At 40.6% G+C, this 12,135-nt stretch overlaps 1 protein-coding gene and 1 non-coding gene across 8 annotated transcripts in view; one reads left to right on the top strand and one right to left on the bottom strand.

Moving 5' to 3' along the window:
* CCDC15 (coiled-coil domain containing 15) overlaps positions 1–3,035 on the top strand; it is a 46,662-nt gene extending 43,627 nt beyond the window's left edge. For all 7 annotated transcript variants that reach the window (XM_059677062.1, XM_059677061.1, XM_059677064.1 and 4 more), the window contains 3 exons: positions 94–270; positions 541–689; positions 2,086–3,035. In XM_059677062.1, the coding sequence (XP_059533045.1) occupies positions 94–270; positions 541–689; positions 2,086–2,225 (466 nt within the window). In that variant the 3' untranslated portion in view covers positions 2,226–3,035. The remainder of the gene's footprint in view (positions 1–93; positions 271–540; positions 690–2,085) is intronic.
* A 7,209-nt stretch (positions 3,036–10,244) lies between these two features.
* Positions 10,245–10,376, bottom strand: LOC132222342 (small nucleolar RNA SNORA51). The gene has a single exon (XR_009450205.1). It is a non-coding gene; the product is annotated as a small nucleolar RNA SNORA51 (small nucleolar RNA).
* Positions 10,377–12,135: the final 1,759 nt, after the last annotated feature.

The following is a 12,135-nucleotide window of genomic DNA, read 5'->3' on the forward strand; positions in this document are numbered from 1 at the left end:
ATTCTGGGAATTTCCTGAGTTATTTGGACCTAGAAGCTAATTCTAAATAACGATTTTATAAAATTCCTAACCATGTTATGATTTTATTCTCAGAATTAAGAGAAAGAAAGAGCAGCAACGTTATGCTGAAGAGCAGAGGATATTAAGAATGAACTTTCATGAAGAGCCATATTCAGGGGAGAAGATGAGTGAGATGTTAGCGCAGCTACAGCTCAAGGAAACGAAAGAAGCCAGAGAAAAACAGCAACGAAGAGAAAGGGAATGTCAAAGGTACTTTCAGAATCCTCGCATGGAATTCTGGGTCTAGAAGAGACTTTGGGAGGTCAGTGTTCTTTTCCTTACAAGAGTTGCCTGTGTCTTTTCATACAACTTCGCCAAGTACCTCTTGGGAATAGCACTACGTATTCCTATTTCTCCTACAAAGAGGAAGCGTCGAGCACAGAGGCGCAGAATCGTTTTCACGGTTAAAGCTGGTAGTAAAATGGGGACTCATGCTCACTCTCTTTCTAGTGGTTCACTGATCATACTGTGTTTCTATAGGTATCTAGAAGCTTTAAGGGTCCAGATCCAAGAGAAAATGCGGCTGTATAATATTACTTTACCTCCACTCTGCGGCTGTGGTCCTGACTTTTGGGATGCTCATCCTAATACCTGTGCCAACAATTGTATTTTCTATAAAAACCACAGAGGTAAGTTTCTTAACGGTTAGGGCCTGGTGGCACTTTTTTAAAAAGTAGTGATTGTAGTAATTTAGCATTTATTGAGTGCTTACTATATATCAGAGGCTGTTACAACCCCTTTACAAAACCACTCCGAGGCAATAAAAATAGGTGATCGTGAGTTCTATTTCTCTTTGAGATCTATTATCATCCTTTCTCCATTGATGCTGGGGAAATGGTTCCAGCTTACTCTACTGTAGGTTCCAGGTTCTTCTGTAAATGAAGAATGTTAGTTTGCCTTTATGGCCATTCAGTTAGGCCTCTGTCTAGTTGAATTCCCTGTTATCCAAAGACTTTAATGTTATCTAACGCAGATTTATGACCACGTGTATCCACATTAGACTGCCAGTTCTGCCAGGGAACCCTGAGGAAAATGAGGACCAGTGTAAACTCTGTCTTTATCAGGAATCCCAGCTGGAGAAAATGGAGTCCTTTCTATTGCCACTAATGTTTCTGTTTCCTGTCCATCCTTAAATATATTGGTTTACATACTGTGATGATTATGTAGGCTTGATGCACGCACTGAAACTACTGCAAGTATATACATTCCTAGTGCATTTGTATGATAGGAGTTTCTTATCAGTTCTGTGAGTTATATTTCAAAAACACAGATCGATGCCTCGCTGGGGTGGCTCCAGTGGTTGAGCATCAACCTAGGAGCCAGGAGGTCAGGGTTTGATTCCTGCTCCTCGCACATGCCTGGGATGCGGGCTCGATCCCCATTGTGGGGCATGCAGGAGGCAGCCTATCTGTGAGTCTCTCTCATCATTGATGTTTCTATTTCTCTTTCCCTCTTCCTTCCTCTCTGAAATCAATAAAAATGAAAACCACACAGATCTGATGATGCCATTCCGCTATTCTCAGATCTCTAGGTTTTTACATTTGGTATATTTTCTCTCTGGCCCCAGGCAAGACTCTCTAGCTGTATCAAACTTGCTATTGTTACACACCAATACATGTCACATTTTTTGTTATACCTTTGAAACTCACACGTTGATTCCCTGCCTAGAATGCCTTCTTTCCTTTACTCTTATTAAACCTTCAGACCATCTAAAATGTCCACTTCTGGAAATCTTTTCCATCCTCTCTTAGTTTTAATTCATTCCAAACTTCATTATGTGGTGACATTTCGTGTATGTCTCTGGATTGGAATTATTGCACTGCAATTATTTTTGTCCATCCTCTCCATTCTCTTTCCTATCCTCATGGTGAGTTTGGCATGTAGTAAGTACTCAATAAATATTTACTCAATAGGTAAAGTTAATACCTATGAGATTGGGTGGAGAAGCAGTAGTAATAGGAAAGAGGTTGGGAGAGTTGTTTAAAATGTGACTTCATTCATCACGGTTCAAACCTTTATTTGCAGCTTATACCCGGGCACTATATTCAGTCATCAATTCCTGTGATAGAGGGAACTTGATTCTTCGAGCTGCCATTCATAATTTTGCTTCTGCTTACAGACGGACTTTGAAAAATGTATGTTCAGAATCTGAAATCAACTGTTAGTATTTCAGCCTTCACTTAAAATCAATTCTCTGAGAGATTGTTCAGGAAAAACTGTTAAAGTATATAATCTGGAAAGGAAGACTGTCCCACGTAACAACAGTCTCTGCAATTATATTGGAACCATCGTTTCAGTCTCCATCTTGGGACCACGATGGAAAGTTGACTTCCACACTTGCCTCTTTGCTGTGAACCATGTGGAGTTTATTGTTTTAAAAATGATCAGTCAGACCAGTAAGGTTTATCTTACTTTGCTCTGTTCTGATCTGAAGAGATCATGAAAAATCTTTGAGATTACCTTGTTTATTGTCTTTCTAAAACTGTATCTTTGATTCTTAACAAAATTGGAAATGTCTGGAAGAAGCCGAAAAGAAAGATGATGAAATGAGTTTCTTCGCATCAGTGGTCATCTAGAGTCCTGCTAGCTTTTCTAGTTGTATATAACAATTAGAGATGAGAAGGATTTGAATTTGATGCACTTTTTTTCTAGAAATTTCTTTGGGGGTTTTTTGGTGTGTGTGTGTGTGTGTGTGTGTGTGTGTGTGTGTGTGTGTGTGTGTTTTAACTTATTACCTCTTTCCCCATTCAGTGAATTGGTCATAAACCTTTTTAATTTTATAATTTTCATTGCCAAAAAAGGGAAAATAAACCCTCTGTCTTTTGAGCATCTTCTTTGTGAAATAATTGTGTGACATTTCAAAAGTGCGTCTGAAGTCAAAGTGAGTAAAATCCTGCCTCAGCTCCCAATCTTTTAAAAATTTGCTGGATGGCATACCTACAGAACAGATGAAATAAAAATTCCTATAGCTAGTATTAATTTGTTATTTCTTTTTTTTAACATATATTTTATTGATTTCAGAGAGGAAGGGGCAGGGAGAGAGAGATAGAAACATCAATGATGAGAGTGAATCATTGATCGGCTGCCGTCTGCACACCCCACACTGAGGATTGAGCTCACAACCCAGACATGTGCCCTTGACTGGAATTGAACCTGGGACCCTTCAGTCCGCAGGCCAACGCTCTATCCATTGAGCCAAACCAGCTAGGGCTATTTGTTATTTCTTTTTTTTTTTTCCAATATATTTTATTGATTTTCCACAGAGAGGAAGGGAGAGAGATAGAGAGTTAGAAACATCGATGAGAGAGAAACATCGATCAGCTGCCTCCTGCACATCTCCTACTGGGGATATGCCCGCAACCCAGGTACATGTCCTTGACCGGAATCGAACCTGGGACCCTTCAGTCCGCAGGCCGACGCTCTATCCACTGAGCCAAGCCGGCTTCGGCTGTTATTTCTTTATAGTGCTTTTTGACATAAAATATGAAAAGATTTAATATTGTGAATTAAAAGCATACTGGCAGTTTCTTTTTCATATTTTCTCTAATGATCATTGTTGAAGAGCATTTAGGTTTTATCTCAAAAACACCTAAACATCTAGCCAGGTCATGGAAAATAAGGATCAAAATGATCTGTGTGACAAAATTTATTGGTTATTAAACTAGATTCACTGTCCAGTTCAGTCAAAATCCTTAAGTAACTATATCCTTGATTCAGCCTTTAAGAGTTGTATTTTTTAACAGCTTGATTGAGATATAGTTCATATGCCATATGATTCACCCTCCTGAAGTATACAATTCAGTGGTTTTAAGTGTATTCTAGAGTTGTTGCAACTATTACCACTATCAAATTTTAGAACACGTTTGTCACTCTAAAGAGATGCCTCCATGATCCAGCAATCCTACTTCTGGGTCTATATCCAAAAGAATTGAAAACAGGATCTTGAAGAGATATTTGCATGCCCATCTTCATTGCAGCACGAATTCACAATAGCCAAGAGGTGGAAGTAACCCAGATGTCCATCTACAGGTGAGTGGATAAACAGAACATGGTATAGACATAAAATGAAATAATGTATTCTTCAGCCTTAAAAAAGAAATTCTGTCACATGCTATAATATGGATGAGGAACCATAACCTAAGTGAAGTAAGCCAATTACCAAAAGACAAGTACTGTATGATTGCATTTATATGAGGCACCTAGAGTGCTACAATTCATAGAGACAAAAATTAGAATGGTCATATCCAGGAGCTGGTGGGAGGGGAAATGAGAAGTTGTTTAATGGGTAGTTTCAGTTTTGCAAGATGAATAAGTTGTGGAGATCTGTTTCACAACAATATTTTGATTAGGAAGTAAGGCAAGGGGTTTTTATGAGAAAGGGAAGGGGAATAATTATGTTAATAGAAGGAAACAATTTTTGTGGGTGTTCATAAGCTAAGAAATTGCTAAAGGTGCAGTAAGCTACCATAGTGGTGATAATTCTGAAGAATGTTTTTAATTTTCAGTTCAGTAGTCATAACAATTATGAACAACTGTAAACCTACTTTTGTCCCACCCTGTACAGCCAGAAGTGGAATTGCTGGGTCTTAAGACAGTTTCATTTTTTATTTTTTAAGGAACCTCTTTACTGTTTTTCATAGTGGCTGCACCTGTCTGCATTCCCACCAGCAGTGCACAAAGGTTCCCTTTTCTCCACATCTTTGCTAACACTGGTTTATTGATTTATTGATAATAGCCATTCTGACAGGTATGAGGGGATATCTCATTATGGTTTTACTTAGCATTTCCCTGATAATTAGTGACCTTGAGCATCTTTTCATATAGCTGTTGGCCATCTGTCTGTCCTTTTTGGAGAACTGTCTATTCAGTTTCTCTGCTCATTTTTTAATTGGATTTTTGCGTTTGAGTTTTTTTTATAAGTTTTGGATATAAACCCCTTATTGGATGTATCATTGTCAAATATCTCCTTCCATTCAGTAGGCTTTCTTTATGTTTTGTTGATGGTTTCCTTTGCTGTGTAAGGTTTTTTAGTTTGATGTAGTCCCATTTATTTATTTTTTTCCTGTTGTTTCTTGCCCAAGGAGATATGTCAGGAAAATATTACTAAGAGAAATGTCCGAGATTTAACTGTTTATGTTTTCTTTAAGGAGTTTTTGCTTTCAAGTCTTACATTTAAGTCTTTAATTCATTTGGAGTTTATTCTTGTATACAGTATTAGAAGGTGGTCTAGTTTCAGGGTTTTTTTTGGTATATTTGTTCAATTTTCTCAATGCTATTTATTGAATAGGCTGTCTTTACCTCATTGTAGGTTCTTCCCTTCTTTGTCAGATATTAATTGATCATAAAGGTGTGGGTTTATTTCTGGGCTCTCTATTCAGTTCCATTGATCTATATGTCTATTTTTATTCCAGTACCATGCTGCTTTGAGTACTGTATCTTTGTAGTATAATTTGATATCAGGTAGTGTGATACCTCCAACTTTGTTCTTTCTCAAGATTGCTATGGCTATTCATACTTTTGGTTTTACATAAATTTTGGATTATTTGTTCCAGTTCTGTGAAAAAGGCTATTGACATTTTGATAGGAATTGCATTGAGTGTGCAGATTGCTTTGGGTAGTGTGGACATTTTAATGATGCCAACACTTCCATTTATTTTCTTCAGTATCTTATAATTTTCCAAGTATAGTCTTTTACTTCCGTGGTTAAATTTATTAGCAGGTATTTTATTTTATGGGTGCAATTGTAAATGGAATTGTTTTTCTTAGTTTCCCTTTCTGATAGTTCATTATTAGTGTTTAAAAATGCAACTAATTTCTTTTTTTTAAAAATTAAATCTTTATTGTTCAGATTATTACATTTGTTCCTCTTTTTTCCCCCCATAACTCCCCTCCTCCCAGTTCCCGCCCCACCCTCCGCCCTCACTCCCCACCCACTGTCCTCATCCATAGGTGCACGATTTTTGTCCAGTCTCTTCCCGCATCTCCTACACCCTTCCTCCCCCCCCCCCAAGAATAGTCAGTCCATTCCCTTTCTATGTCCCTGATTCTATTATGATCACCAGATTATTTGTTCACTTGATTCTTAGATTCACTTGTTGATAGATGCATGTTTGTTGTTCATAATTTGTATCTTTACTTTTTTCTTCTTCTTCCTCTTCTTAAAGGATACCTTTCAGCATTTCATATAATACTGGTTTGGTGGTGATGAACTCCTTTAGCTTTTCCTTATCTGTGAAGCTCTTTATCTGACCTTCCGTTATGAATGATAGCTTTGCTGGATAAAGTAATCTTGGTTGTAGGTTCTTGGTATTCATCACTTTGAATATTTCTTACCACTCCCTTCTGGCCTGCAAAGTTTCTGTTGAGAAATCAGCTGACAGTCGTATGGGTATTCCCTTGTAGGTAACTGAGTTTCTTTCTCTTGCTGCTTTTAGGATTTTCTCTTTGTCTTTTGCTCTTGGCATTTTAATTATGATGTGTCTTGGTGTGGTCCTCTTTGGATTCCTTTTGTTTGGGGTTCTCTGCGCTTCCTGGACCTGTAAGTCTATTTCTTTCACCAGGTGGGGGAAGTTTTCTGTCATTATTTCTTCAAATAGGTTTTCAATATCTTGCTCTCTCTCATCTTCTGGCACCCCTATAATTCTGATGTTGGTATGCTTGAAGCTGTCCCAGAGGCTCCTTACACTATCTTCGCATTTTCGGATTCTTTTTTCATTTTGCTTTTCCAGTTGGGTGTTTTTTGCTTCTTCGCATTTCGAATCTTTGACTTGATTCTTGTGCTCCTCTGGTCTGCTGTTGGGAGTCTGTATAATATTCTTTATTTCAGTCAGTGTATGCTTAATTTCTAGTTGGTTCTTTATCACAACATCGAGGGTCTCATTAGATTTCTTGAGGATCTCACTACATTTATCGGCGGCTTCTAGACAGTTCTTGAGAGACCTTAAAAGTGTGGTTCTGAACTCTATATCCTCCATGGACAATTTTGTCCTGTTTCTTTGTCTCCGCATTTTTTATGTTTTCTTGGTGTACCCCCTAGTGGTCTTTGTGTGCAGTCTTGTTGTAGTTAAGCCTTGATTGTTGTTGGCAATACCGGGGGTGATTTGACCTCCAGGCTAACTGGCTATGAGAGTCAGCTGTGTCTGCAGTGGGAGAGCTTCTGTGCTGGATCTCTAGGGCGGTGCTAATCTAGCATTTGCCTGAGGCTATTCGGCAAATGGCTCTGGGCAGGGCTTGGGCAGGGCGGGTCCCTGGGGATCTACAGGGCGGGCGGAGCAAGCAGTTATGGCTGCTCTCAGTTCCGTCCCTAGGGGCTCTGCCTCACAGAGTCCCAGCAACCGCTGCAAACCTCGGAGAGAAAACTGCCTTCGAGTTCCAACCGAAGCCAGACAGTCCCGCTTCTCCCGTTTGAGTCTGGGTCCCTAGAGACTTGCCGGGATCTGGAGCTCAGAGTCTGAAACTACCTCCCGATTGAAAACAACAACCGCGCCCTCCGCCACCAGCCCGCTCTGTGCGCACTCCGAACCTGAGTATTTCACTTCAGCACTGCGCCTCCTCTGAGTCTGGGTATGATATTCTCTTTCCTCCTAGTTGTAGAATTTCCACTCAGCCAGCCTTTCTGTGGTTCTGGATGATGTCCATTCCATCTTTAGTTGTTTTTTGAAGTGGTTGTTCGAGGCAGCAATCTCCGGTGTTAACCTATGCTGCCATCTTGTTTTCTCTCTCCCCCTGCAACTAATTTCTGAATATTTATTTTGTATCCTGCTACTTTACGTAATTCATTGGTCAGTTCTGGTAGTTTTTTTGTGCAATCGTTAAGGTTTTCTCTATATAGTACATGTCATCTGCCAATAATGACAGTTTTACTTCTTTCTTTCCAATTTGGAGGACTTTTATTTATTCTTCTTGTCTGATTGCTGTGGCTAGGTCTTCCCGTACCATGCTTAATAAGAGTGGTGAAACTGGACATTCCTGTCTGGTTCCTGATCTTCAAGGAAATGTTTTAAGATTTTGATGGTTGAATATGATGTTAACTATAGGTTATTATATATGGCCTGTATTACTATGTTGAGATGTACCTTTCTATTCCCACTTTGCTGAGAGTTTTTATCATAAATGGGCACTGGATTATGTCAATAGATACTTTTCCTACATCTATTGCTGTGAGCATATGATTTTTTTTTTTTAATCCTCAATTTTTCCATTGATTTTAGAGAGAGTGGAAGAGATAGGGAAAGACAGAGAGAAATATCAATGTGAAAGAAACACATCAATTGGTTGCCTCCTGCACGCACCATGACCAGGGCCTGGGCCGGGGAGGAGCCTGCAACCGAGGTACATGCCCTTGACAGAAATTGAACCTGGGACCCTTCGGTCGCAAGCCGATGCTCTATCCACTGAGCCAAACCTGCCAGGGCTGATCATATGATTTTTAGCCTGCCTTTTGTTTATGTGGTCTGTCATGTTAATTGATTTGTGGATATTGTATCAATCTTGCATCCCAGGAATAAATCCTACTTGATCATGGTGTAATGTTTTTGCTGAATTCAGTTTGCTAATATTTTATTGAGAAATTTTGCATCTATATTCATAAGGAATATTGGCCTATAATTTTCTCTGTAGTGTCTTTATCTGGTTTTATAATTCGGCTAATGCTGGCCTTGTAAAGTGAGCTTGGGAGCCCTGGCCACTGTAGCTCAATTGGTTGGGCATCATCCCATTTACCAAAGGATTGCCGATTCGATTCCCAGTCAGGGCACATGCCCAGGATGTGGGCTCAGTCTCCAGGAGCGGCATGTGGTATGTAGCCAATCATTGTTTCTCTCCCTTCCTCTCTCTCTAAAAATCTAGTGATAGGGTTTACTGTGGACAGTGAGATAAGGGTGGGACAAGTTCATTCTGACTTCAGCACTGATCTTGTCAGAGTAGATGCAAGTTCAGGAAGTCACAGTGGACTAGGAGGGCAGAACAAAAGAATTGAGGAAAGTATGGGCATACGTCCAGTAAGAGGCACACAGCTCCAGAAAAGCTTAGCTGTGCCGTTCCCCAGAGGGACTTTATCACTTACAGGATCCAGGCTAGGAGATGGAACATATATGTGATAGAAGTAATGCCAGCATGTGGTGGTGGCGGAGGATATTCATGTACTAGTTTTCCTGCAACAACAAAAATCAGAAAGCTGATGCACAACGTATTTTCCTACACATTCCAACCTAAACAGCTTGCACAAATTACTCTAATTTAGTCAACTCTGTCCTCTCCCTTGCATTGTTCCAGTTTATTACTTAATTGTCCAGGCCTCACCCTTGCCTTTTATGATGGGCAAGAATAAGATTGCCAACTTTTATTTTTGAAGAGAGAGAGAGAAGAGAGGAGAGAGAGAGAGAGAGAGAGAGAGAGAGAGAGAGGAAAACATCCATGCACCCTGTCTAAAACCTTTTGGTGCATTGGGCAATGGCTCCAACCAACTGAACCACACTGGCCAGGGTGATTGCCAACTTTTTTTTACTACCCACTGGGTGAAGAGTCTAGAAACTGCTGCTTTTATGTTTTCTAACAATGTAAGGTGTGATAAAGGAGGTAGCAGTTATTACTTTTCTGTGTTTATTTACATAGATTCTGGTTTTGGAAGCAAAATATTTCTTTCAGTTTTTCTCTAAGTGTAGTGAGCATAATTTATTTTCTTTGTGTCCCATTTTGGGTATTTTTTTCATACTTCTCAGAAAAAAGATTTGGAAGATTGGCACTGTTATCGAAGATAAAAGCAAATGTGTTCCTGGCATGTTAGGCCCACTCTTCTGGGTGAAAGACTTTGAATATGTTGACTTAGATTTTTAAAGCTCTCTTAAAGTATAAATGAGTGGTCTATTTCCGGTCTTGTTCTCAGTATTACTGACCACTATTAGAGGTATACCAAGGAGAAGTCAAATTGATCCCTTTTGTTTAAGAGTTTGGTGTTGTATTGCCTGGGTCATCATTCCTTCCAGGCTCCCAAGATGAGATCATTCTTAGTAGAAGTTAACACTCAACTCTTGCCTTAGGTTCCTTTCTCACCCCCCAAAACACATACAACAATCCTTAATGGACGGAACTATTGGACATTGTCATCATCTGAACCCACATCCACCCTTACATCACTAAAGATGAGAGAAGCAGACATTGTGCTTCCTTTTTTTTTTTTTTTTTTTTAACGTCTCCCCATTCACAATACAGACCAGGCAAAGAGCCTGCGCTGAGGTATTTATGGGGCAAGTTTACTCTGCCTCCTATTTCTGTACAGTCAGTGTAAGAACACAGCCTGTGGTAAGCACCAGGAGGCCTGTGCTTCCTTTTTTTAAAATTAAAAAAGCATAACTAACAAACATGAGGACATTGTGCCTCCTGATGTGACACAGTATGAAGCACACAGTGTCTTCTATGAAGTAGTTTTGTCCCTCCAAAAATTGAAACTCAGTAGTATCAAACCTTTAAGCAGTTTTCATTGGGTTCTGGGACAAAATTAAGTCTCACTGCCCTAGAGAATCCATTGTATGTAATGAATTAACCTCTAGTCATTTAGAATAGAATGATACTAGTTATGTACCATATTTGGGAGAATTGAGGAAATTGTCATTCAAATAATTTCCTCTGTTCTCTGGTTTAGATGAAGATAATATGTAAAGAGAAAAGCCTTAAGGATCTCATTTATAGGAATGGGGAGAGGGAAACAAATTATACCACAAGAAAGCAGATAGTAAGAAAATGTGTCATTTTATAGGAAAACTGATCCAAGTTCTTCAACAAGTTAATGGCTTGAAGTTTAAAAATGGGAGGACTTATGGCTAAGATGACATAGGTAAATGTGGTAGTCACTTCCTCCCACTATCACATCAGAATTACAACTAAACTACACAACAACCATCCTTCTGAATCCCCTGAAATCAAGCTGAATGGAAGTCCTACAACTTCAAAGTCAATGAAGCCACATCAAAACTGGTAGGAGGGGCAAAGACGAAAAGGCTGGTCTAGTACCCAGGTGTGGTGGGTAAAAACTGAGAGGGATATCTCAGCAGTGGAGGTCCCCCTAGAGGAGCGAGGGGGTCCTAGGCCCACACGAGGCTCCCCAGCTCAGGTTCCAGTGCCAGGAAGAAAAGCCTCCATAATTTCTGGCTGTAAAAACCAAGGGTTGAGGTTGAGGGAGGCTGAGACTGCCAGAGTGCCTGGCAGTTCCTCTTAAAGGGCCTGCACACATCCTTACTCAGACACTCCCTCTGAGCTTCCATGCAGGGGCAGCAGCTTGAAAAGCATCAGAGGCATACGGGGAGGGAGTGAATTGTTTGGCATCAGGGTGGGGCCGCTTTCTCCCTGACAGAAGTGTTGGCAGAAGCCATTGTTCCTTTGATGAGCCCTTCCCTCACAAAGCAGTCAGGCACCATATCTGAAACTCCATCATCCTGGATCACACTGTTTCCCCCACCCTGTTGATTCCCTGAGGCCTTGCCTCATCCAACTTTTAGGCCCATACAAACTGTTTCCAGTGGCTTCTCCATAGGCATGGCCTGTCTTGATTCATGCTTCACATTTTCCTAAAATTTCATAAGTAGCATCTGGCTTCAGCAAGCTCTATTCCTCTTGATAAAGCCCTAGGCCTGGAACTAGCAGTAGCCAGCCTTGATTTCATAGCTTGGCCTCGCCTGGACACCTCCAAGCCCAGCATAAGAAGGAGCCATCTGTAGATTGCTTCTGCAGGTGGCCCCAGGCAGAAGACAGGCAGTGGCTGACTTTAGGCATTCACCTCTCGGGCCCCAGAGCCAGCGTACCCAGTGGATAGCTTCAGACCACATCAAAGCACCACCACCCAACTACCTCCACAAGCGACACACTTGGGATGGACCCAGCAGATACCAGAGCCCTGCTAAAGTAAGTTCTGCTCTGTGCAGTGGGGCCCCTGCTGTTCAGTCTGGGTAAATCCCTCCCATTGATGTGCCAATAGCAATCAAGACTTAACTGCCACAGGAGTGTATACAGCCCACTCAAGAGGCACACATTGAGTGCCCAGCTTGGGTGATTGGGGAGGCTGTGCCACTGGACCCTTCAGGA

The sequence above is a fragment of the Myotis daubentonii genome, chromosome 19 (assembly GCF_963259705.1).
Source record: "Myotis daubentonii chromosome 19, mMyoDau2.1, whole genome shotgun sequence".
Lineage (NCBI taxonomy): Eukaryota > Metazoa > Chordata > Mammalia > Chiroptera > Vespertilionidae > Myotis > Myotis daubentonii.